This window comes from Pyricularia pennisetigena, assembly GCF_004337985.1.
Source record: "Pyricularia pennisetigena strain Br36 chromosome 4 map unlocalized Pyricularia_pennisetigena_Br36_Scf_11, whole genome shotgun sequence".
Classification (NCBI taxonomy): Eukaryota; Fungi; Ascomycota; class Sordariomycetes; order Magnaporthales; family Pyriculariaceae; genus Pyricularia; species Pyricularia pennisetigena.
Window position 1 is genome coordinate 413,609 of NW_021940923.1, and position 18,097 is coordinate 431,705.

The 18,097-nt window shown below is 40.7% G+C and overlaps 2 protein-coding genes across 2 annotated transcripts; both read left to right on the plus strand.

Moving 5' to 3' along the window:
* Positions 1 to 14,034: 14,034 nt before the first annotated feature.
* Positions 14,035 to 15,000, plus strand: PpBr36_10730 (uncharacterized protein; the record flags this gene model as incomplete). Its single annotated transcript, XM_029897838.1, has 1 exon — positions 14,035 to 15,000. One exon carries the CDS (start codon positions 14,035 to 14,037, stop codon positions 14,998 to 15,000), a length of 966 nt encoding a protein of 321 aa, XP_029743773.1.
* A 1,015-nt stretch (positions 15,001 to 16,015) lies between these two features.
* PpBr36_10731 (uncharacterized protein) lies at positions 16,016 to 17,418 on the plus strand (the record flags this gene model as incomplete). The annotated part of the gene is made up of 4 exons (XM_029897839.1): positions 16,016 to 16,337; positions 16,434 to 16,576; positions 16,661 to 16,829; positions 17,009 to 17,418. 4 exons carry the CDS (start codon positions 16,016 to 16,018, stop codon positions 17,416 to 17,418), a joined length of 1,044 nt encoding a protein of 347 aa, XP_029743772.1.
* Positions 17,419 to 18,097: the final 679 nt, after the last annotated feature.

The following is an 18,097-nucleotide window of genomic DNA, read 5'->3' on the forward strand; positions in this document are numbered from 1 at the left end:
TTTGCAAAGTGAGCCGAAGGTATTCGGTGGCTCTTGCGGTGACCTTCCTGTTAAAATCTCCAAAGTCCAAAGGTTTGGGGAGCTTTTTGATAGGTAGCTCTAAACGTTGGGCGACCTTTTTCGCGAGGCTCGGTCGGATGGATAAGTACACATCTGCTCCGGTGTCACAGAGAGCTTGGGCGTTGAGACCACGACCTTTGTCTTGCAATTGAATGGGAGCAAGAAAGGTGTTTAATTTAGGTGATCTATCGATTTTAGCTATCTGAGGCATGCAGACTGCCGAGGAGACTTCCGGCAGCCTTAGCAGTTTTCCGAATCAGACGAGGAAGTCGACGACGAGTTGCGAATCGAATTGTCAGGCTGCGAATACGAATCCCCATGGTCCAGAGCCTGTAACATATTGGCGATAATTTTGCGATCGGGGCAGTGACGGGATTGGTGGCCGGCCTTCTTACATAGAAAACAAAGACCTGCGTCCAAAAGAGCGCTCCTTTCCTTGTCGGAAAAAGTGACTACTTCCTTAACGGGTGTGGGAGTCGCTGTTTTAACCTCTCTCCTGTGTTCGTAATCGCGGGAACGGCGACGACGAGGCTCGGGCGATTGGCGCCCCTTTTTAGCCTGTTTCCTTTTAAGGTTTTCCTCGTAGGCGCGCTGATTAGCCAGTGCAGCGTTGGCGACTTTGTTCACGAAAGACTCGTACGATATATCCGGATTTTTAGCGTCGTCGAAAAGCTGGGTGTTCAATTTTGCCGGAATATGTTCGTATAGTAGGGTTTTACGCTCTGATTTGAGAATGTTGGCGCGGTCCGCCAAAGTGTTAACTTTGCCAACAAAAACATGGATGTCCATAGTTTTGTCTGCTGGGTCAAACATCATTTCAGCCAGTTCTCGGCGTGCTTTAGTGCCTTGGTTATCGTCGTGGTACACCGCAGCTAAAGTTGCGACCATCTCGGCAACACCGCTAAAAGGGTTTTCTTTCGAGGCGTAACGGCTACGCAATAGGTCGTTAGGCGGTCCTTTTGTTAACGAAAAAAGGGCTGCCATACGGCTACGTTCGGTCTTGTAAGTGCTTTCATCTTCTTCCATCATATCGGCGACTTGGATGATCCACGTGTCGAAGGTGTCGTCCTTACCCTCGAAAGATCCGGGGTCAACGCCGGTCTTGCGGGCTTTTCTATCATACCCGGGGTTAACGCTAATTTGGCCATTTCCGTAGGGCCTAAAGGCATCATGGGCGGCAAATCCAACAGGTTTAAAATCGGTCCCACCGAAGGCGCTGTTAAAGGGTGTAACCCCACGGGCTCCATTACTGGTGGAGTTGTTTTGGGTGGCCAACTGGTCCTTCAGTTGGGCAATAGTAGCCAAGAGGTCTTGCAAATGCGATTGAGTGATGGTGGCCTGGCCGGTTGTGTTTTCGCTTTCGTTTGCCATTTCGCTTCTCATTTGGGCGGCAGGCGAGGGCGCTCTGCTTGGAAATTTCGGAATTTCGTTCCTGCCGTCTGACGTCTTGGCAGAAGGTTGGTGGGGAGGGCTTCGCGCCTCTCCTAAGTGTTCGGAAACTGACTCGTACTCGTACGATCCGTCAACTTCGATGCTGTCGACTGGCTGATCTTGCTCTGTGTCGTATTGGGGCTCAACGGGCTCTTCAGGCTCTGTGTTGGCGCTGGTAGGAGCGGGCTCTACTGGCTCTGGGCTCACTGGGGCAACTGTAATCTCTCCGTTTTGATCCGAACCTTCGGTGTTGGGAGTAGCAGTGCCTGAAGCCAAATTATCTGGCTTTGCTGAGTTTGCGTTTGTCACGCGTTGGGATTGGCGAATCGGTGGGCCGTAATTCTTACGCGGCGACATTGATTTCGCGAATGGTGTCCTCTGTTTCTGTGGCCTAGTTTACCGTCGCGCACAGCCGACGTAGTGAATAATTGAATAAAGGGATTGAACGATATATTTTAATTGCTTCACCAGCAAATCATAGTGAGTTTAGAATTATGTCACGGCCAGGCATACATTGGAGAACCTCAGTATATTAGGCGCTATCGACGAAAATTCTAAACTGAAGAGAAGAGAGAAATTACAATCAACGACGCGCTCAAGAGACGCGCTTAAATCCGGAGGTAGTGGATCCTTGTCCGATCCCTGGCTCGGTGTGGAGCCGAGTCGTGATTCTGAGGGTAGGTCTAGGGGCCTGATCCTCACACAAAATACCTATTTTCATAAACTAATTTAAATATAAAACTATTAACGAACAAAAATGCAATCGTTTTCAGGTTATTCCGGTTTATTTACCTCTTTTTTATCAGTTAAAAGTTTCAAATTCTTTTATTATTTTCCTGCAATCCAATGATTTTTTATTTATCAACCCAAAACTCGTTTGGATCCGGAATTACCTTTCTTTTTTTGCGGGCCGTGTACCTCCAATCGTATTTCCAATGAATTTATTTTTCGCCGGGCGCCAACTAAGAATATATGCTTAATGTCGAAACTTTTTTTGATTTTTGCAAATAAAAAATATAAAATTGTTACGATTAAGGTATCGGGTAACCTGTTCTTAGGGTAAAATACAGTGGGTTAAAGCAGCTAAGCGTTTGGACTGGGTAATTGGGGTTCCTCAATAATTGGGGTGAAATTATAATCGATTCCTGGGTAAATAATAAGTTAATTGCTGCTAAGCAATCCTAAACTAAATTCTATTTACATAATAATAAACGTGTCCTTAAATAATCCGCTGTCCTGGGTATAATATATGTAATATATCCCATAGCTAGCATATTATTTGTGTTACTATAATTAATATATAATATATTAATTATATCGTGTTTTTGGCGGTTACGTGGGGTTACGTAATCTCTTATATAATTTTATTTCCTATCGGTCGGTATTTCCTCCGGTCGAATATCGTTAAAAGGGGTATAACCCCGCCTGGCCTTATTAGTACCGACCCATTTTATTTGGTCGTAATATTAGGTTTCCTTTTTTTAACTAAATCCCTTTGGTTTTTAAATAATTTGTACTCCTTTAATCCTTATTTTTGTTTCCATATTTTTTTTACTAATTTTTTTACGCCATATCCAATCGCGTAGTTAAACATTCGTGGTCGTACGTCCACCGTTCGTCGTAACGATTTACATTTTATGCTTTTTTCTTTCGGCGGTCGAAATGTTTTTTTATTTTATTTACGAATCGCAGGGGATCGCGAAATGCGCTATATCGCCTCGAAATTCCTTTCGTTATATCGAATATATTCGCCTAGGTCGTTCGCGATACAATATTATAAATATTTCCCGAAAATAATTGCATAAAATCGCTGCCCAATATTTAAAATTTAAATTTAAATTGAAAACGGCGGAGGAAAAAGTTTTTCGGTTGCGTAAATAAAAAAATGGTTTAAAAAATAATAAAGGCGGTTTATCGTGGTATCGACAATTTGAAAAAATTGGATCGAATTAAACGTAAAAAGGTAAAATAGGAGGAACGGCGGCGATCGGCCGAAATTTTTCCTAAACTATTTTTGGAATCGTTTTTTCCGGATTCCAATTTTGCCTGGGATTCGTTTTTCCCAATGGGTTTTTTAAATCCTTTTTTATTGGATAAAATAAATATTTTTACGCAATATTCGGTCGGTAAATTACTTTGTTCGTATATCTTAGTTTATAATATATATTAATGGTTTTTTAATAAATTCGTTTGGTGGTATGGTTTCGAATCCTGGTCGACCTTTAGCTTTTGGGATTGGTAAATAATATTTTTTCAAATCGTCCTTTTTTTTAAGTTAATTTGCTCGCAAATCCAGTTTTTGATAATATTGGCGGAATAATTCCTGGCAATTTTGGAGGTAATTGAAAAATTCCCAAATGTTTTTTTCGTATTTATAATTTTCCCATTTAATAAAATATTTTATTTTACCGTAATTGCGTTTATGGTCCAATAATTGTTCGACGTCGTACGTTTTTTTTGCGTCGATCTCGATGGTTTTTTGTATATTAATACCGGGTGGTACTGGTTCCAATAATAATACGTGGAACGTTGGGTGGATTTTCATAATTTTTGGTAATAATAATTTGTAATTGGTTTCGCTAATTTTTTTATCGATTTTAAAAAATCCAAGTTTTTTGAAATTCAATTTGCTATTTGGTCGTTGTGTTTTAATATTACGTCGAATAAAATAAACGCTATTTCCCTTTTGGAAAAATAATCCTTTTATCCGATATTGGTTAACGTATTTAATTATCTTTTTTCGTACAAATTCCAATTCCTATTAAAGTTTTTAATGGAGTTTTCGTAATTCGTTTACTTATTTATCGGCTCGTGGGGCCGTAATCGTGGTTTTTGGTTTTCCATATACCGTAGGGTTAAATCCGTAATTGGTATAAAACGGGGTTATTTTGGTATTTTTTTTTAAACTATTATATACGAATTGTGCTATGGGTAACAACCGTACCCAATTATCTTATTTATAATTTATATAATATTTTAAATATTGTTTTAATATTTGGTTTACTCGTTTTGTTTGTCCGTTTATTTGTAGGTGGAATCCTGTAAATAATTTGTTGTCGGTTTTTAGCTATTCCATTAAAAATTTCCAAAACTTTAATATAAAAAACTTATCTTTATCCGTAATAATGTTTCTTAGAAGTCCGTAATTGCTGATAATTATTTGTAAAAATATATAGGCGATTTTTTCGGCGTTGCTACTTTTTTTATAAGGTAGGAAATAGGCGTATTTAGTAAATTTATCCATTATAATTCATATGCTATTATATTTAATTTTAGTAAATGGTTTTTCGGAAAGTGGTAATTTAACGATAAAATCCATTATAATGGTTTATCAGGTTTTGTTAGGGGTTGGTAAAGGTTATAGGAACCCGTAAAGTTTATATTTTGCGGGTTTGCTTTTTGCGCAAAATTCGCAATTTTTGATTGTTTTTCGTACTTTTTATCGTGTTTTTTTGAAATTGTGGTGCTGTTTTAACCGTTTCCATGTTTTGGAATTCCTTTGGTGTCCGTGGGCTTTATTTTCGTGGATTTTCCGTATTTTTTCTGGTATGGTTACCGTGTTAATCGTTATAAGATTTCGGTAAATTGGTAAAAGGTTTCCGTTATCGTTTACCGTAAAGATTTTCCTTGTTTTTTCGGGTATTATATTTTTATGGTTTGGTTTTTTGCTGAAAACGTCGGCCCTGCTATTTTTTATTTGTTTTCGGTAGATAATTTTGAAATGGAATTTTAATAGGAATTTTGCCCATTTAATTTATCGTTTATTAAATATTTTGCTGGTAGTAAAATGGGTTTAGTTTTTATAGTCCGTATAAATTAATATTTCGTATTTAATTCCGGATAATTGTAATTTTTATTTTTCGAATATTCGGATAATAGTTACAAGTTTTTTATCGTGGATTTGGTAATTAAATTCTAATTTATATAATTTTTGTCAAAAAAGGCACAAAAATGCAGGCGTCCTTTTTCGTTTTGTTGGCTAAATTATCCTCCGATTGCATAATCGGATACGTCGGTTTCGATTTCAAAAAATTTCGTTGGGTTTAATATTTTAAAAATCGGTTTTTATACTATTACGTTTTGTAATTGTTCGAAAATTTACTGTATTTATTCCGTCCATTGGAACTTTAAATCCTTTTTGGTTATATTAATTAATAGGGTGGCGATCGCGCCATATCCCTTAATAAATTTTCTGTAAAAATTCACGAATCCAAAAAATATTCGAACGTTTTTTACGTTTTATAATTGGGGCTATTCTTTTACTATTTGGATTTTTATTTTTTCCATCCTAATTTTTCCAGGGGCGATAATATATTTTAGGAAGTTAATTTGCTTATTATAAAAAATGCATTTTTCGGGTTTAATTAAAAATTTAGCGTTTTATAGTTTTTGTAAAATTGTGTAAACGTGTTTTTTATGTTTTTCCCACGTTTTGGAAAAAACAAAAATATCGTCCAGGTAAACAACGATAAAAATATTTAAACATTCCCTAAAAACGTAGTTAATTATAATTTAAAAAATTGCGGGGGCGTTGGTAAAACCGAAAAATATTACCAGGTATTCGTAATATTTTCGTTTAATACGAAATACTGTTTTCCATTTTTCGCCTTCCTTTACACGGATTAAATTATATATTCCTTTAAAATTTAATATCGTAAACCATTATATTTAATAAAATATGTTTAAAATTTCTCCTATTAGTGGGAGCGGGTAGCAACTTTTTATTATAATATCGTTTAATTGTTTATAATCCACTTATAATCGTAATTTTCCGTTTTTTTTTGGTACGAAAAGGATTGGGTATCCTGCTGGTAATGTCGATAATTTAATATAGCCTTTTTATGGTTTTTTGCGAAATATTCGTTCAAAACCTCCATTTATATCGGATTTAAACCGTATATTTTATGGAACTTTGGTTGGGTTCCTTCTTTTAATAATATTTCGTGGTCGAACGGATTATGCTCGGGTAATCCTATTTCGAATTTTTGGTTGAATAATCGTATATAATTTTGGTATTTTTCTGGGATTTTACCGTTTTTGGTCTATTTTTTCGTAATTTATATTATGTGGTTGGATCGGTTTTAACTTGTAAATAAACGCTTTTCTTCCGATATTGGCTCCGGGGTTAATCGTCTTTCCTATAAATACGCTATTTGCTTTATTTAATCCTTCCGTGCCCTATATTTCCTATATAAACCCTGCTATATTAAAAATCGTTTAATAATTAGGTGTTTTTCCAATTAAATTTGGCCTATAATCCAATTTATCCGGGGGTTGCTCCTTTTAAACCAGGGAATTCCTAAAATTATGTTTTTGTTTTTTATTTCCGTAATATTTAAAATAATTTGTTTTTTTCGTCCATAATTTTCCATTTAAAAATGTACGGTTTTTATTTCGATGGTGCCGCTCCCGTATAAAATTGCCTTTCCTTTTACGGTTTGCAATCGATATAATTTTTTCTTTTATTACTAAAATATTCCTCGTTTTTTCACGATTTTTGGAAAAATGTAATTGGTTTGTACTCCGTTGTTAAAAAGCGCTTGTATAGGTTTTCCATTAAATCGTATATTTAGGAATATATGTTCGTATACTGCCTTTGTGGTTTGCGTGGCGTTTAAAGTTCTTTATTCCGTTTTTATTGCTACCGTTTGGTACCCTGTACCGTTTAATTATTTCAATTTTTTAATTTACTGGATTCGCGTCGTGGGTTTTTATTTTTTTGTTTCGGGGCGTATAGCTGTTTTTAATTTTGATTTTTTTATATCGGTGCCCTGTTAGTGCAGGCGTTTTTCGTGCATCCGTGGGTATTTCGTTATTTTTAACGTTAAAATTCCACACGATTTTGGTTATGGGTGCGGGTCCTGGTTATCGTAATTTTATTTCGTACTATATTCATATTTTGGCTAATTTATATATTTTACAAATGTTTCGGATACATTTGTACCATGGAAATTGTGTTTGGTTATAATATACCATAGGGTAGTCGTTATAAAAAGTAAAAATTACCGCTAATTTGGTATTAAATTTTATTTTAGTTTCCCAATTGGGTAATTCAATAATGGTATATATTTCGTGGATACCTGTTATTTTACGTCGTCGTGGAAAAAAATCGTAAACTATTTTTTTGCTAAAATGCAATCCGCAATTATTTCGAAAACATTTTGCCCAAAAGATTTTTATATATTTGGGGTATTTTGTATCCAAAATTGGGTGGTTTCCGAAAATTGGATTAATTAGTTTTATAAAGTTTTATATTTATATTCGAAATGGTATCCCGGGAAATTGCACTAATTGGTCGTTTCGGTATAAGTCGATAAGTTTTTTCTCATATATATAGGGGTTATTTTCCCTTATTGCACTATATGGGTTTGAAAATATAATTTTTTTTTCGCTAGATTCGTTTTTTAATTCGTTATTAAGTTCGTCCGTTAGAATTTGTTGGATTATCCGGATACGGTGGGTTTATCCCAATAGTTTTGGTTTTAATTTTTTTAAAGTATTTAATTCCGTAGGTTCGGGTAATTTGGCGTTTTATTTGCGTAATTATGCTGGTAATTTGGTTTTGATAAATACGCGGTTTCCTACTGCTAAAGTCCGGGTGTTTTTGGGCTTTTATAAATATTATCCTGCGTCCATTTTTACGTTATTATAGGTTATATAATTATCGTCGTAATATACGGTCCAGTTTATTAAATTGTATTAATCCGGTTATATTTGTTGGTGGGTGGTGGTATTTAATCCTCGTGGTTTCCTGGAATCGAGGTGTAAATCCGAAATATTTCGGGGATAAAATTTGGCTGTATATCCTGGTTTATTACATTTAAAATATTTGCCATTTTTGGGATTTTTGCGAAATTGTTTTCATTATATCGCGTTAAAATCCATAGGTTCGTTATATATTCCGTAGGAAACACTATATTGGCGAAACGGTTTAAAATGCTGGTATTTGCGTCCCGTATTAATTTATCGCAAAATTGGTCCCCATACGCTGCGTTTTTCGCGTCTTTCCAATTTTTGTTCGTAAAATCGGTTATCGATTTTAATTGCTAATTTTACGTATTCGGTAAAAATATCGGGTCGTTTTTTTTAACAAATTCGTTTTTAATTTTTTCCTTAAATCCCGCATAAAAACGTGCTATGAGGGTTTCAGGGCCCCATAGTAATTTAACGGTAATTTATCCACATTTATTAATATATTTGGATACCGATTTAATTTAGGTAAAACGCACCAATTTACGTTTAACCGTGCGTTTTTCCTTTGGGCTACTAAATATTCCCTTAAAACATTTTTCGAAATTCTCGTAATCGTCGAAAATGCGGTTAATTTTAATTTTACGGTTTTTTTATCGTTATCCAAATAATTTCGTAAAATTGTTTCGAACCAGGTAAGCGTATCGCCTTTTAATAACGAAATTGCGTAAATAACATTTTTTGCGTTATGATCGAAATTATCCTCGTTAAAGTGAAAATAGGCCCGGGTTCCTGTAAAAAATCCCTGCAAAATATTTGGGGTGCTATTATAGGGTAATAGTAAAAAGTATTTAATATAATTCCGATTGGTTTGATTAATTTATTCGGTTATTCGTTCCTGGAATTATCGATTTTTTATTTGGAACGTCGCGATCATTTAACGCAAGGCGTTAGCGTTGGCCGGAGCGTTAATGGTAAAGGGGGTTTAAGGGGTGGTTTTGTTGGAAAATATTATTTCGGCGATATTATTTGGTATATTTTAAAGTAAAATATTAAATAAAAACAATTAAAATATTACGATTAAGGTATCGGGTAACCTGTTTTTAGGGTAAAATACAGTGGGTTAAAGCAATTAAACGTTTGGATTGGGTAATTGGGGTTTTTCAATAATTAGGGTAAAATTATAATCGATTTTTGGGTAGGTAGTAAATTAATTGTTGATAAGCAATTTTAAACTAAGTTTTATTTATATAATAATAAACGTATCCTTAAATAATCCGTTGTCCTGGGTGTAATATATATAATATGTCCCATAACCAGTATATTATTTGTTTTGCTATGATTGATATGTGATATATTAATTATATCGTTTTTTTGGCGGTTACGTGGGGTTACGTGATCTTTTATGTAATTTTGTTTCCTGTCGGTCGGTGTTTTCTCTGGTCGAGTGTCGTTAGGAGGGGTGTGACCCCGCCTGGCCTCATTGGTACCGACCCATCTTGTCTGGTCGTAGCAAAAATAGCGTTGGTTTTATTGGATTGGGAAAGTTTTTGCCATTAAAATCGAATATTTCGGGTCGTTTTAAGGGTTTTCCAAATAAGTAAAAACGGGTCGTTAATTTCTTGGGTTTGGCTTTCCGGTATTTTATCCTTTTACCAACCGTTATTTTTATTTTTTATAACGGTGGTTTGCTATTTTTTACTATGAAATGGTTAAAAAATGGTTTAACCAAGTTTGCCGGTTGTAAACCCGTTATACACTACCCAAGTTAAATATATTTTGGTGTAAATGCTTTCGATTTGGTTATATTATAGCAAAAAAGGAAATTTCGTTTTCCAACAATTGTTAAACAGCAAAATTGGTTCACAAATCCAAATTAACGTCGATAAACCTTTTTTAACGGCCCAAAAACCAATAAATCCAATGGGTGGAAAACGTATAACGAATCAAGGCGTAAATATGAGAGTTAAATATTATTTTGCAAACAAAAAAACATAAATTCGTCCGTTATAAATAATCCGTGGCCGTCGAAAACTAATAACCGTTTTTGGGGGTATTAGGTTAAATATACGGAATAAATACTTTTTTTAACCATTCGATAACCGTTTCGTTATTTGTCCACCCGTTTATGGTTATATAAAATTGTTAATTATTAAAAAGGTTTAAATCCATTGGAAGTTATTATTATTTTACGTTTTCTTTTTTAAATATAACGAAGGGAGGGAGGGTAATACCCGTAACCAATATATATTCGATTATAGTCGCTTAACCCTGCCTTTCGGGTTTTTTTCGCTGTAACGGCCGAATTCCGTGAAAATTTAATATTAAACCGTGGAATTCTTTACCTTCCTTTATACCGGTTTCGTTTATATTCCACCGATTTTCCGGTTTAATATCGTTAATAACGGGGTTAATAATAGAAAACCACCAAAATTTAATTATTTCCGTAATAGCCCCATTAATCCGGGCGTTTTGTATTCGACCGGGTTTTTGGGTTTTAAGGATTGGATAACGAACCAAAAAACGGGTTATCCAACGTTTTCCGAAACTTATTATTTTTCCGGCGGTTTAAAAAATTCGTTCGGCAAAAAAGCGTAATTTTAATGCGTTGGCGGAAATTTTAAAATTATTTGGGTAAATATTTAATTAATCAAATATTTTTCCTATTCCGTAAAAAGTTTTAAAAAAGGGTTTTGTGTTTATTTATAAAGTTGAAAATTTCTAAATCGATTTTGAAATGTAAATTTAGGTATTCCCCATTTTCGTGAGGTCTTTACAATTGATTCGCCATTATTAACATTTTTAATAGCGGAAATAAGCTGATTTTTGGTATATTGCTTTATTGGCAAACGGAAAATGGAAAACAGAAAAAAGTAAATCCAAAAGTGAAAAATTGGTTGAGATATTTATAAAAGAACATAAAAGGTGAACGTGGTTGTATAGTTATTTTTGGGTGCCGATCAGGGGGGAAGCCGAGCAGGGGATACCCGACGTTGCATTGTATCCGCACTATAATAGCAGAAAAATTGACATAACTATAGTATGTAATTAAATATTCGGATAAAGAAATAATTAAAAATCATAAAAATATGGAAAAACCTGCGTTGAATTAATTGGACCTTGGTGATTCTTTTGTTTAAAACCGCGTTCTTGTAGCCAATGTATGTGGAAAGATTATTAAACATTTAGTAAAGTTTGTAATTTTTCATTATATTTAATTATTATTTTGAATAGTGGTATATAATATTGATTCAAAAGTGAGTTATAGTATTTATAGCTTACGCGGACCTAGAATTACGAAGTGCATGCAATTATCGTTCAAAACACCAATTTTTCTAATACATTATATTAATTAATGATTTATTGAAAGACTAGATAATTTCCGCAAATATCTGTAGAATGAGGAAAAGTTTAAATATATCTATTCTTTTATAAATATACATATAAATATTATTTAACCTTTTTTTAATAAATTTTATTTCATTAAATTTACCCAAGACGTCCAATACCGCGGCGCTACGGGTGCCTGGGCCCGCGTTCCATCGAGTCAAAATTGGGTGTAATTATTTTATCGCAAAAAAAAAACCTAAATCACTATATATAGATAGACCCACCTTACAGAGTGTGCCATTTTTTGGTACAAAATGCTCCCATGTACATAGTAGTCTCGAAGTTTAGACTAGCCCACCCTGCACACCCCCTTTCCAGCAGCGGGGATACGCTACTAAACTTTTATTTAGCTCTGCAGTGTCCCAGCTCTTGCAAGCCGCCAGCATCACCACACAAATCCCTTATCTCCCATTCTACCAAGACCAACTGACTAGAGCAGTCCTGACGCCATATTTACACTTTCTCTGTTTTGCAGAAAAAGAAAAACCATGTCGGACCGCCGATGAACAACAGTCACACACTCTCGGTAACCGTCTGGCTGTAGGTCCGGCTCCATCAGCAGCAGCCACGAGAGTAGGTGAAAAGTACATGTTTCGGAGCCGCTTGGAAAAATTCGTCCTCGAAAATAGCGACAGCACGATCGGATAGATGAATCTCGGAGATACAGATGTTTTTGCTTGCTAGCGGCAGTTGTGTAGGTGGTGGAGGGAGATCGGACGATGGAGGATAGCATATTGGGTTCGGCTTCCATTTTGGGGATCTTGTCTTCGGGGGTTATCGTGGATTTCCGCTTATGTCAGATTTCCCATGCCGCTCCACCTACTCATGCGGTGGGGAATCCGGGGTGCTGTTTACCCACAGACTTATCTGTTTTTTTTTCTTTGACGTCATGTTTGGGCTGATTTAAAGATTCTGGCTCGGGCACATCTGGGGAGTTTCCAAGCTCGATGCATCTTCCAATGATGAAAAAAAAGCGGCGAGTCGATAGGAATTGGCGAGGAAAAAAGACGTAGGTTTTGAATCATTATCGTTACGATTCTTGTTCGCACGCTCACTTAGACATACGGAGGCTGTGTAAGGGAATGATTTTATCGCGGTTTGTGTAGCTCTGCCAGAAGCCTAGAACAAAGTGGATATAACAAATGCGGGGCCGACCACAACCAGCAGGCTGCATTCGGACTTGATTAAAACTGCGTCTTTGAGGTTGAAAACATGCTTAGTATAAGCTCAAGATGGGCAATGAGAGAGGGCAAGGTGGTTCATCACATTTGATCACCAAAGCCGAGGTTCCGAGGCTAGCGGGGGGAAAGGGTACGCTTTCTGCCGACGTTTAAGTCATCAATAGTGCGACAGACTGACAGTTATCTATACCTAAAATAGCTCTAGTAACCTCTGTCCAAAGTAGCCGCAATCTTACTTGCAAGCAGTTGTTGAACTCTGTGCCAGCAACCTGTCTGCTCGAAAGCCGTCGGCTATTGCTTGGAATAAAAGGCGCGAAGAAAGCTAGATAAGAAGCCAATTCAAAGCCATCCCCTCCTTTCCAACTTTCCAATAGCTATTCTTTCGCTTCACCGATTGCATCCATGTTTGCCACTCCGACTACGAATTCCGCCTTTACATGACGAAAATATTGAAGATAGTAAGGATGTCATCTTTATTTTTCACATTTAAATGCCAAAAAAAGGCATATGCCACTATCGTCCATTAAACATGGGTCCAACGTGGAAATACTGGGGGGAAAATGGTCTATATCCTCTGCCGACAGGATCAGATCATCGCCAGTTTTTGCATTTTAAGCTATTTCCTATATGACCGAAGGTTTCAAGATAAAACAACAGATGAACACCAACTCCCAAGGCCACCCGAGCGTACATAGACACCTTCGGTATTTTATAAATGCCCGTCACTCCGGATGACTGCAGCAGAAAATAGGTATTCTGATCCGTCCCATCTATCTTCGGCGGACTGAGACGAGCAAACTTTTTCTCATAAGGCGAGCCGGTTTTCTTATCATGATGAGGGAACTCTGTACCACGGCTGGGCATCTTGGAGCACTACTCGAAACGATCAAGCGAACTCGATTTCAGCATTCAGCCCATCATGTATGTTTGGAATTTTTGTCCCCTCTCTACAACCCGGCCTATGGACCTGAGTGTGTTGTGGCCAAGAGTTTTCCAGCTCCGGCTCGGCCAGACTAGCAAGTGAAGATGAAAAAGGCCCCGCTCGACTAAACTTCTGAAAAGAGCGAGTCTCGGTATTCGGCGACTGGCTGAGAGAATGACAGTTCGTTTTCGATAATTCATTCTCGCAAGCAGGGCCACCCAGTCCTTTTCATTTCCTGAGCTCTAGCTCGTTATAACTTATAAGCGTGATAGCGTCCCTGCAAGCGGCGATACGTGACTGAATCACGAGGCATCACAGGCATCAAACACCAAACAGAGAGTAGCAGCCAAGCTCATCGTCATGTTCGGCCTATCGGGAGTCAAGTTCGACCCCGCCAAGGACATCCCCGACCAGTCCGGCAGGGTCGCCTTCGTCACGGGCGGCAATGGCGGACTCGGTCTGGAAACCGTCATCCAGCTGGCCAGGGCCGGAATGGAGCGAATCTTTATCGGGGCGCGCAACGAGGAGAAGGCCCTGAAAGCCATCAAGGACGTAACGAGCCAGCTGAAGAGCAAAACCACGCTGACGTTTGTGAAAATGGACCTGACCTCGTTCGACAGCATCAGTCGCGCCGCCGACCAGGTCATGTCGCAGACGGGAAGGCTGCACCTCCTGATCAACAACGCGGGCGTGGTCGGCCCGCCGCCCGGCCTGACGAGGGATGGCTACGAGACGCAGTGGGCGACCAACCACATGGGCCACGCGCTCTTCACGCGGCTGCTGCTCCCGTTGCTGCTCCAGACGGCCGAGGGCGGCAGGGTCGACGTGCGCGTCGTCAACGTGTCGTCCATCTCGGAGCACATGTGCTTCTGGCACGGCTGCGGCGACATGGACATGTTCAAGCAGGCCGAGGTGCGCGCCCCGCTCTGGGGCACCGGCAACTTCTGGGGCTACGGCGCCTCCAAGCTGGCCAACATACTCCACGCCCGCATGGTGGCGCACAAGCACCCGGCCATCAAGGCCATCGCCGTGCACCCCGGCACCGTCAAGACGCCCATCACCCGCAGCTTCAGCCAGGTGTCGCCCTTCATCGGCGGCTACGTGATGCCCTTCATCACCGCCATGTTTTTCGTCGACGTGTCCGAGGGCGCCAAGAACCAGCTTTGGGCGGCCACGAGCGACCAAGCTGCTAGCGGCCAGTATTACTCCCCCGTCGGACGACCGAATTGGGGCTCGGGCAAGTCAAAAAACATGAAGGAGGCGGAGAGGGTTTGGGATTGGACCGAGAAAGAGTTGGATGCATACCTAAGCAAGACAGGTCGTTGATGTATCGAGGAGCTTTTGTTGTGCTTTCCATTCGAGTTTACTATTTTTTTTTTTTTGATTTTTTTTTTTCTTTTTTGGAGATCTTTTTTTTCTTCGCTAGGATATCACAACAGTTAGATGCACAATTAAAAACAAAGATTTGAACAATGAAAGATTCAAGTTGCAGCTTTCTTTCAAGCAGATGCCCACCTTCCAAGTATGGTTGACGGTCCAACCTCGGCTGATAAATTGCTTGGCAAACAAATGAAACCCCCTCCTCAAGACGTGTTTTCTGTCGCTCGCTTAATGCTTGTCGAGTTATTCCTGCGGTCGAAATATCGCACCATTGTCCTGAAAGAACAACAGCGGCTTGATGGTCATAAAATCCACCAACCAGGCGAGACGACGTTTCATTCTGGGATAACCAATCTGCAGCATTGCTGATTTGGGAGAGCCCCTACGATTATACGTCACGGGCCATGGATATAGAACCACCATGGCTGTGTGCTCATTTGCCGATATCCCAAGTGCCTCCTCTCACCACCACGGCTCAATCATGCATGCTACAGTACCATGGTTTCTTGTGCATATGTAGCAGCCATGCTCCCTGAAATTACGCTACGGACAATTATCTCCCAGAAGCACCTCGCCGGACCTTCCGGATCCGTCCCGACCCCCGCCTTAGCAGAATGCCGAGCCGGGCTGGACCACCAGAACAATTTCCCACCCCCTGTCGCACATGCGCAATGTAGATCCTGAACCGGACGCAGACGTTGAAAATGACGAGTTTTGCAACTACCGAGCACTCTACCGAATACTTGGCGAGAAGAATCAAATCCATCATGTCTTACTGGTTCCTTGGCGCCCACCCCCCCTATTCATTCTCATGCTGCAGAAAAGTACAAAGGAACATGAAAAGAAACGCAAATCTCACCATCCACGACAGTACACTGACCATCTCCCGCGATAACTGGCACACCCTCCAACTCAGTATCTATATGCACAAGCCTTAGACGACCATAGAAAAAAGAAAACAATGTTGGACAGACTAGCAACCCACCTCCTCCTACTGGCCGGCTCGGCTGCCGTCCTCGCCCACCCGGGCGCCGACGTCCGCACCGAGTTCCTCGAGCGACAGGAGCACCTCAACAATCCTGCCCGTCGCACCCTCTCCGAGTGCCACGCCCGCCTCGAGGCCAGGGGCCACTATGCCGCCGAGCTGGAGCGCCGCATGACAAAGATCGACGGCCTGCGCTCCGAGAGGGGGTTGCAGGCCGCCCCGGGTGCCGTGCAGAAGAGAGCGGGCGGAGCCAGGGCCGCGTGTGTGCTCGACCCTGAGGTGACAGAGGGGCCGTATTGTAGGTTCCGATACTCGATGACGGTGCGGCACGTGGAATAGGCGACGAGGAATGTATCACTTTTGCTGACCAGTTGCCAACGGTGGCGGTAATCAGGGGTCCAGGGCGAGGTCATCCGGCCCGACATTCGCGAGGAAAGCGCCGGCGTGGTGCTGCACCTCGACATCAACGTCATTGATGTGACGACTTGCGAGCCGATCCCAGACGCATATGTCGAGCTGTGGGGGTGCAACTCTACGGTAAGTTGGACATTGGCCGGATGTTGACAAATCCAAAGTTTCTGTGGCGCCGCATGCTGATGCAGGTGCTGCCACGAATCATAGGGCGTATACACGGGAGTCGTCGCCGAGGGCAACGGTGCCGGGCTGAGCGCCCCCGAGGAGATCAACAACTCGGCTCTCCGCGGCGTGCAGCCCACCGACGCCAACGGGATCGCCAGCTTCGTGACAGTGGTGCCTGGCCACTACGTAGGACGGACCAACCACCTGCACAGTAAGTTGACTTTTTTTTTTTTTTTTTTTTTTTTTTTTTTTTTTTTTTTTTTTTTTTTTTTTTTTTTTTTTTTTTTTTTTTTTTCTCTCTCAAAGCAATTTTCAAACTCGACCGCAATTATATCCGAGCAAGAAAAAAAAAACAGCACATGATAGGAAACTGAAAGACAAACAAAAAAGCAATCGTCCACCACGGCGCCAACAAGCTTTCCAACGACACCATCCAGGGCGGCACCATCTCGCACGTGGGCCAGTTCTACTTCGACGACGCCAACATCGAGGCCGTCGAGAGCGAGAGCCCCTACAGCACCAACACGCAGCCCTGGACCCGCAACGCCGACGACCTCCTGCTGCGGCAGGGCCAGGCCGGCGGCGACAACCCCTTCATCGAGCTGACGCTGCTGGGCGGCAGCGTGGCCGATGGCCTGCACGGCGTCATCGATGTCGGCGTCGACCCGAGCGCGAAGCAGGATCCGAAGCCCGTCAACTTTTGGACCGCGGACGGTGGCAAGCCTGTCGAGGGCTCGCCGTGGCTTGGGTATCCGTGGAGCGCGAGGGTGATGGCTCTGTTGAGGAGGTGGGTGCTGTGAAGGGGGTGGGGGGTATATGGTTGGGTAGGGAGGGACGTGGAGGCGGGATGGACTGTGGTTTGTACATATGTGCTCAAGAGTGCTCAGCAGGCGGGGAATGGGAGATCCTCTTTACTGTAGTCATGTCGGGGCTGGAACGGGATCAAAAAGTTACAGGTGCAAAGTGCTACCAGAGTCTTGTCACGTTGTGTGTCTCGTAATCAGCCCAGCGCCATACGCTAGCCGAATCCCGCTTTTCTCAGCTGTTGGGGCTTGCCGACGCAGATTAAGGCCTCTGTTGATACATATACTCAATGCTCCGAAGCCTCGAGCCTCTGGTAGAATCCTGCCATAGAAAGCTGCAAACCTATCCTTTTTGATTTTCTTATCGACAAGGTGGCTGCGTGATCGACGGCAACGACTGCAGTAATATACAAAGGGATTGGAAGCCGTAGGTACTGCAATTCACAGAAATACTCGAGCATGATTCGCCGAGAGTTTCGGGAAATTTGGATATCTTATTACGAGTAACAGTCGCAGCAGGTGTCAAGCGGACGGGGTCATTTACGAACGACCTGCAGTGGGGCAAATCAGGGCTTCCAATACCTCAGAGTCCACCATCGCTAATTCCCAGAGCAAGGTTTTGACAGGCGACAATCCCCGACGAAGAAAAAAAAAAAAAAAAAAAAAAAAAAAAAAC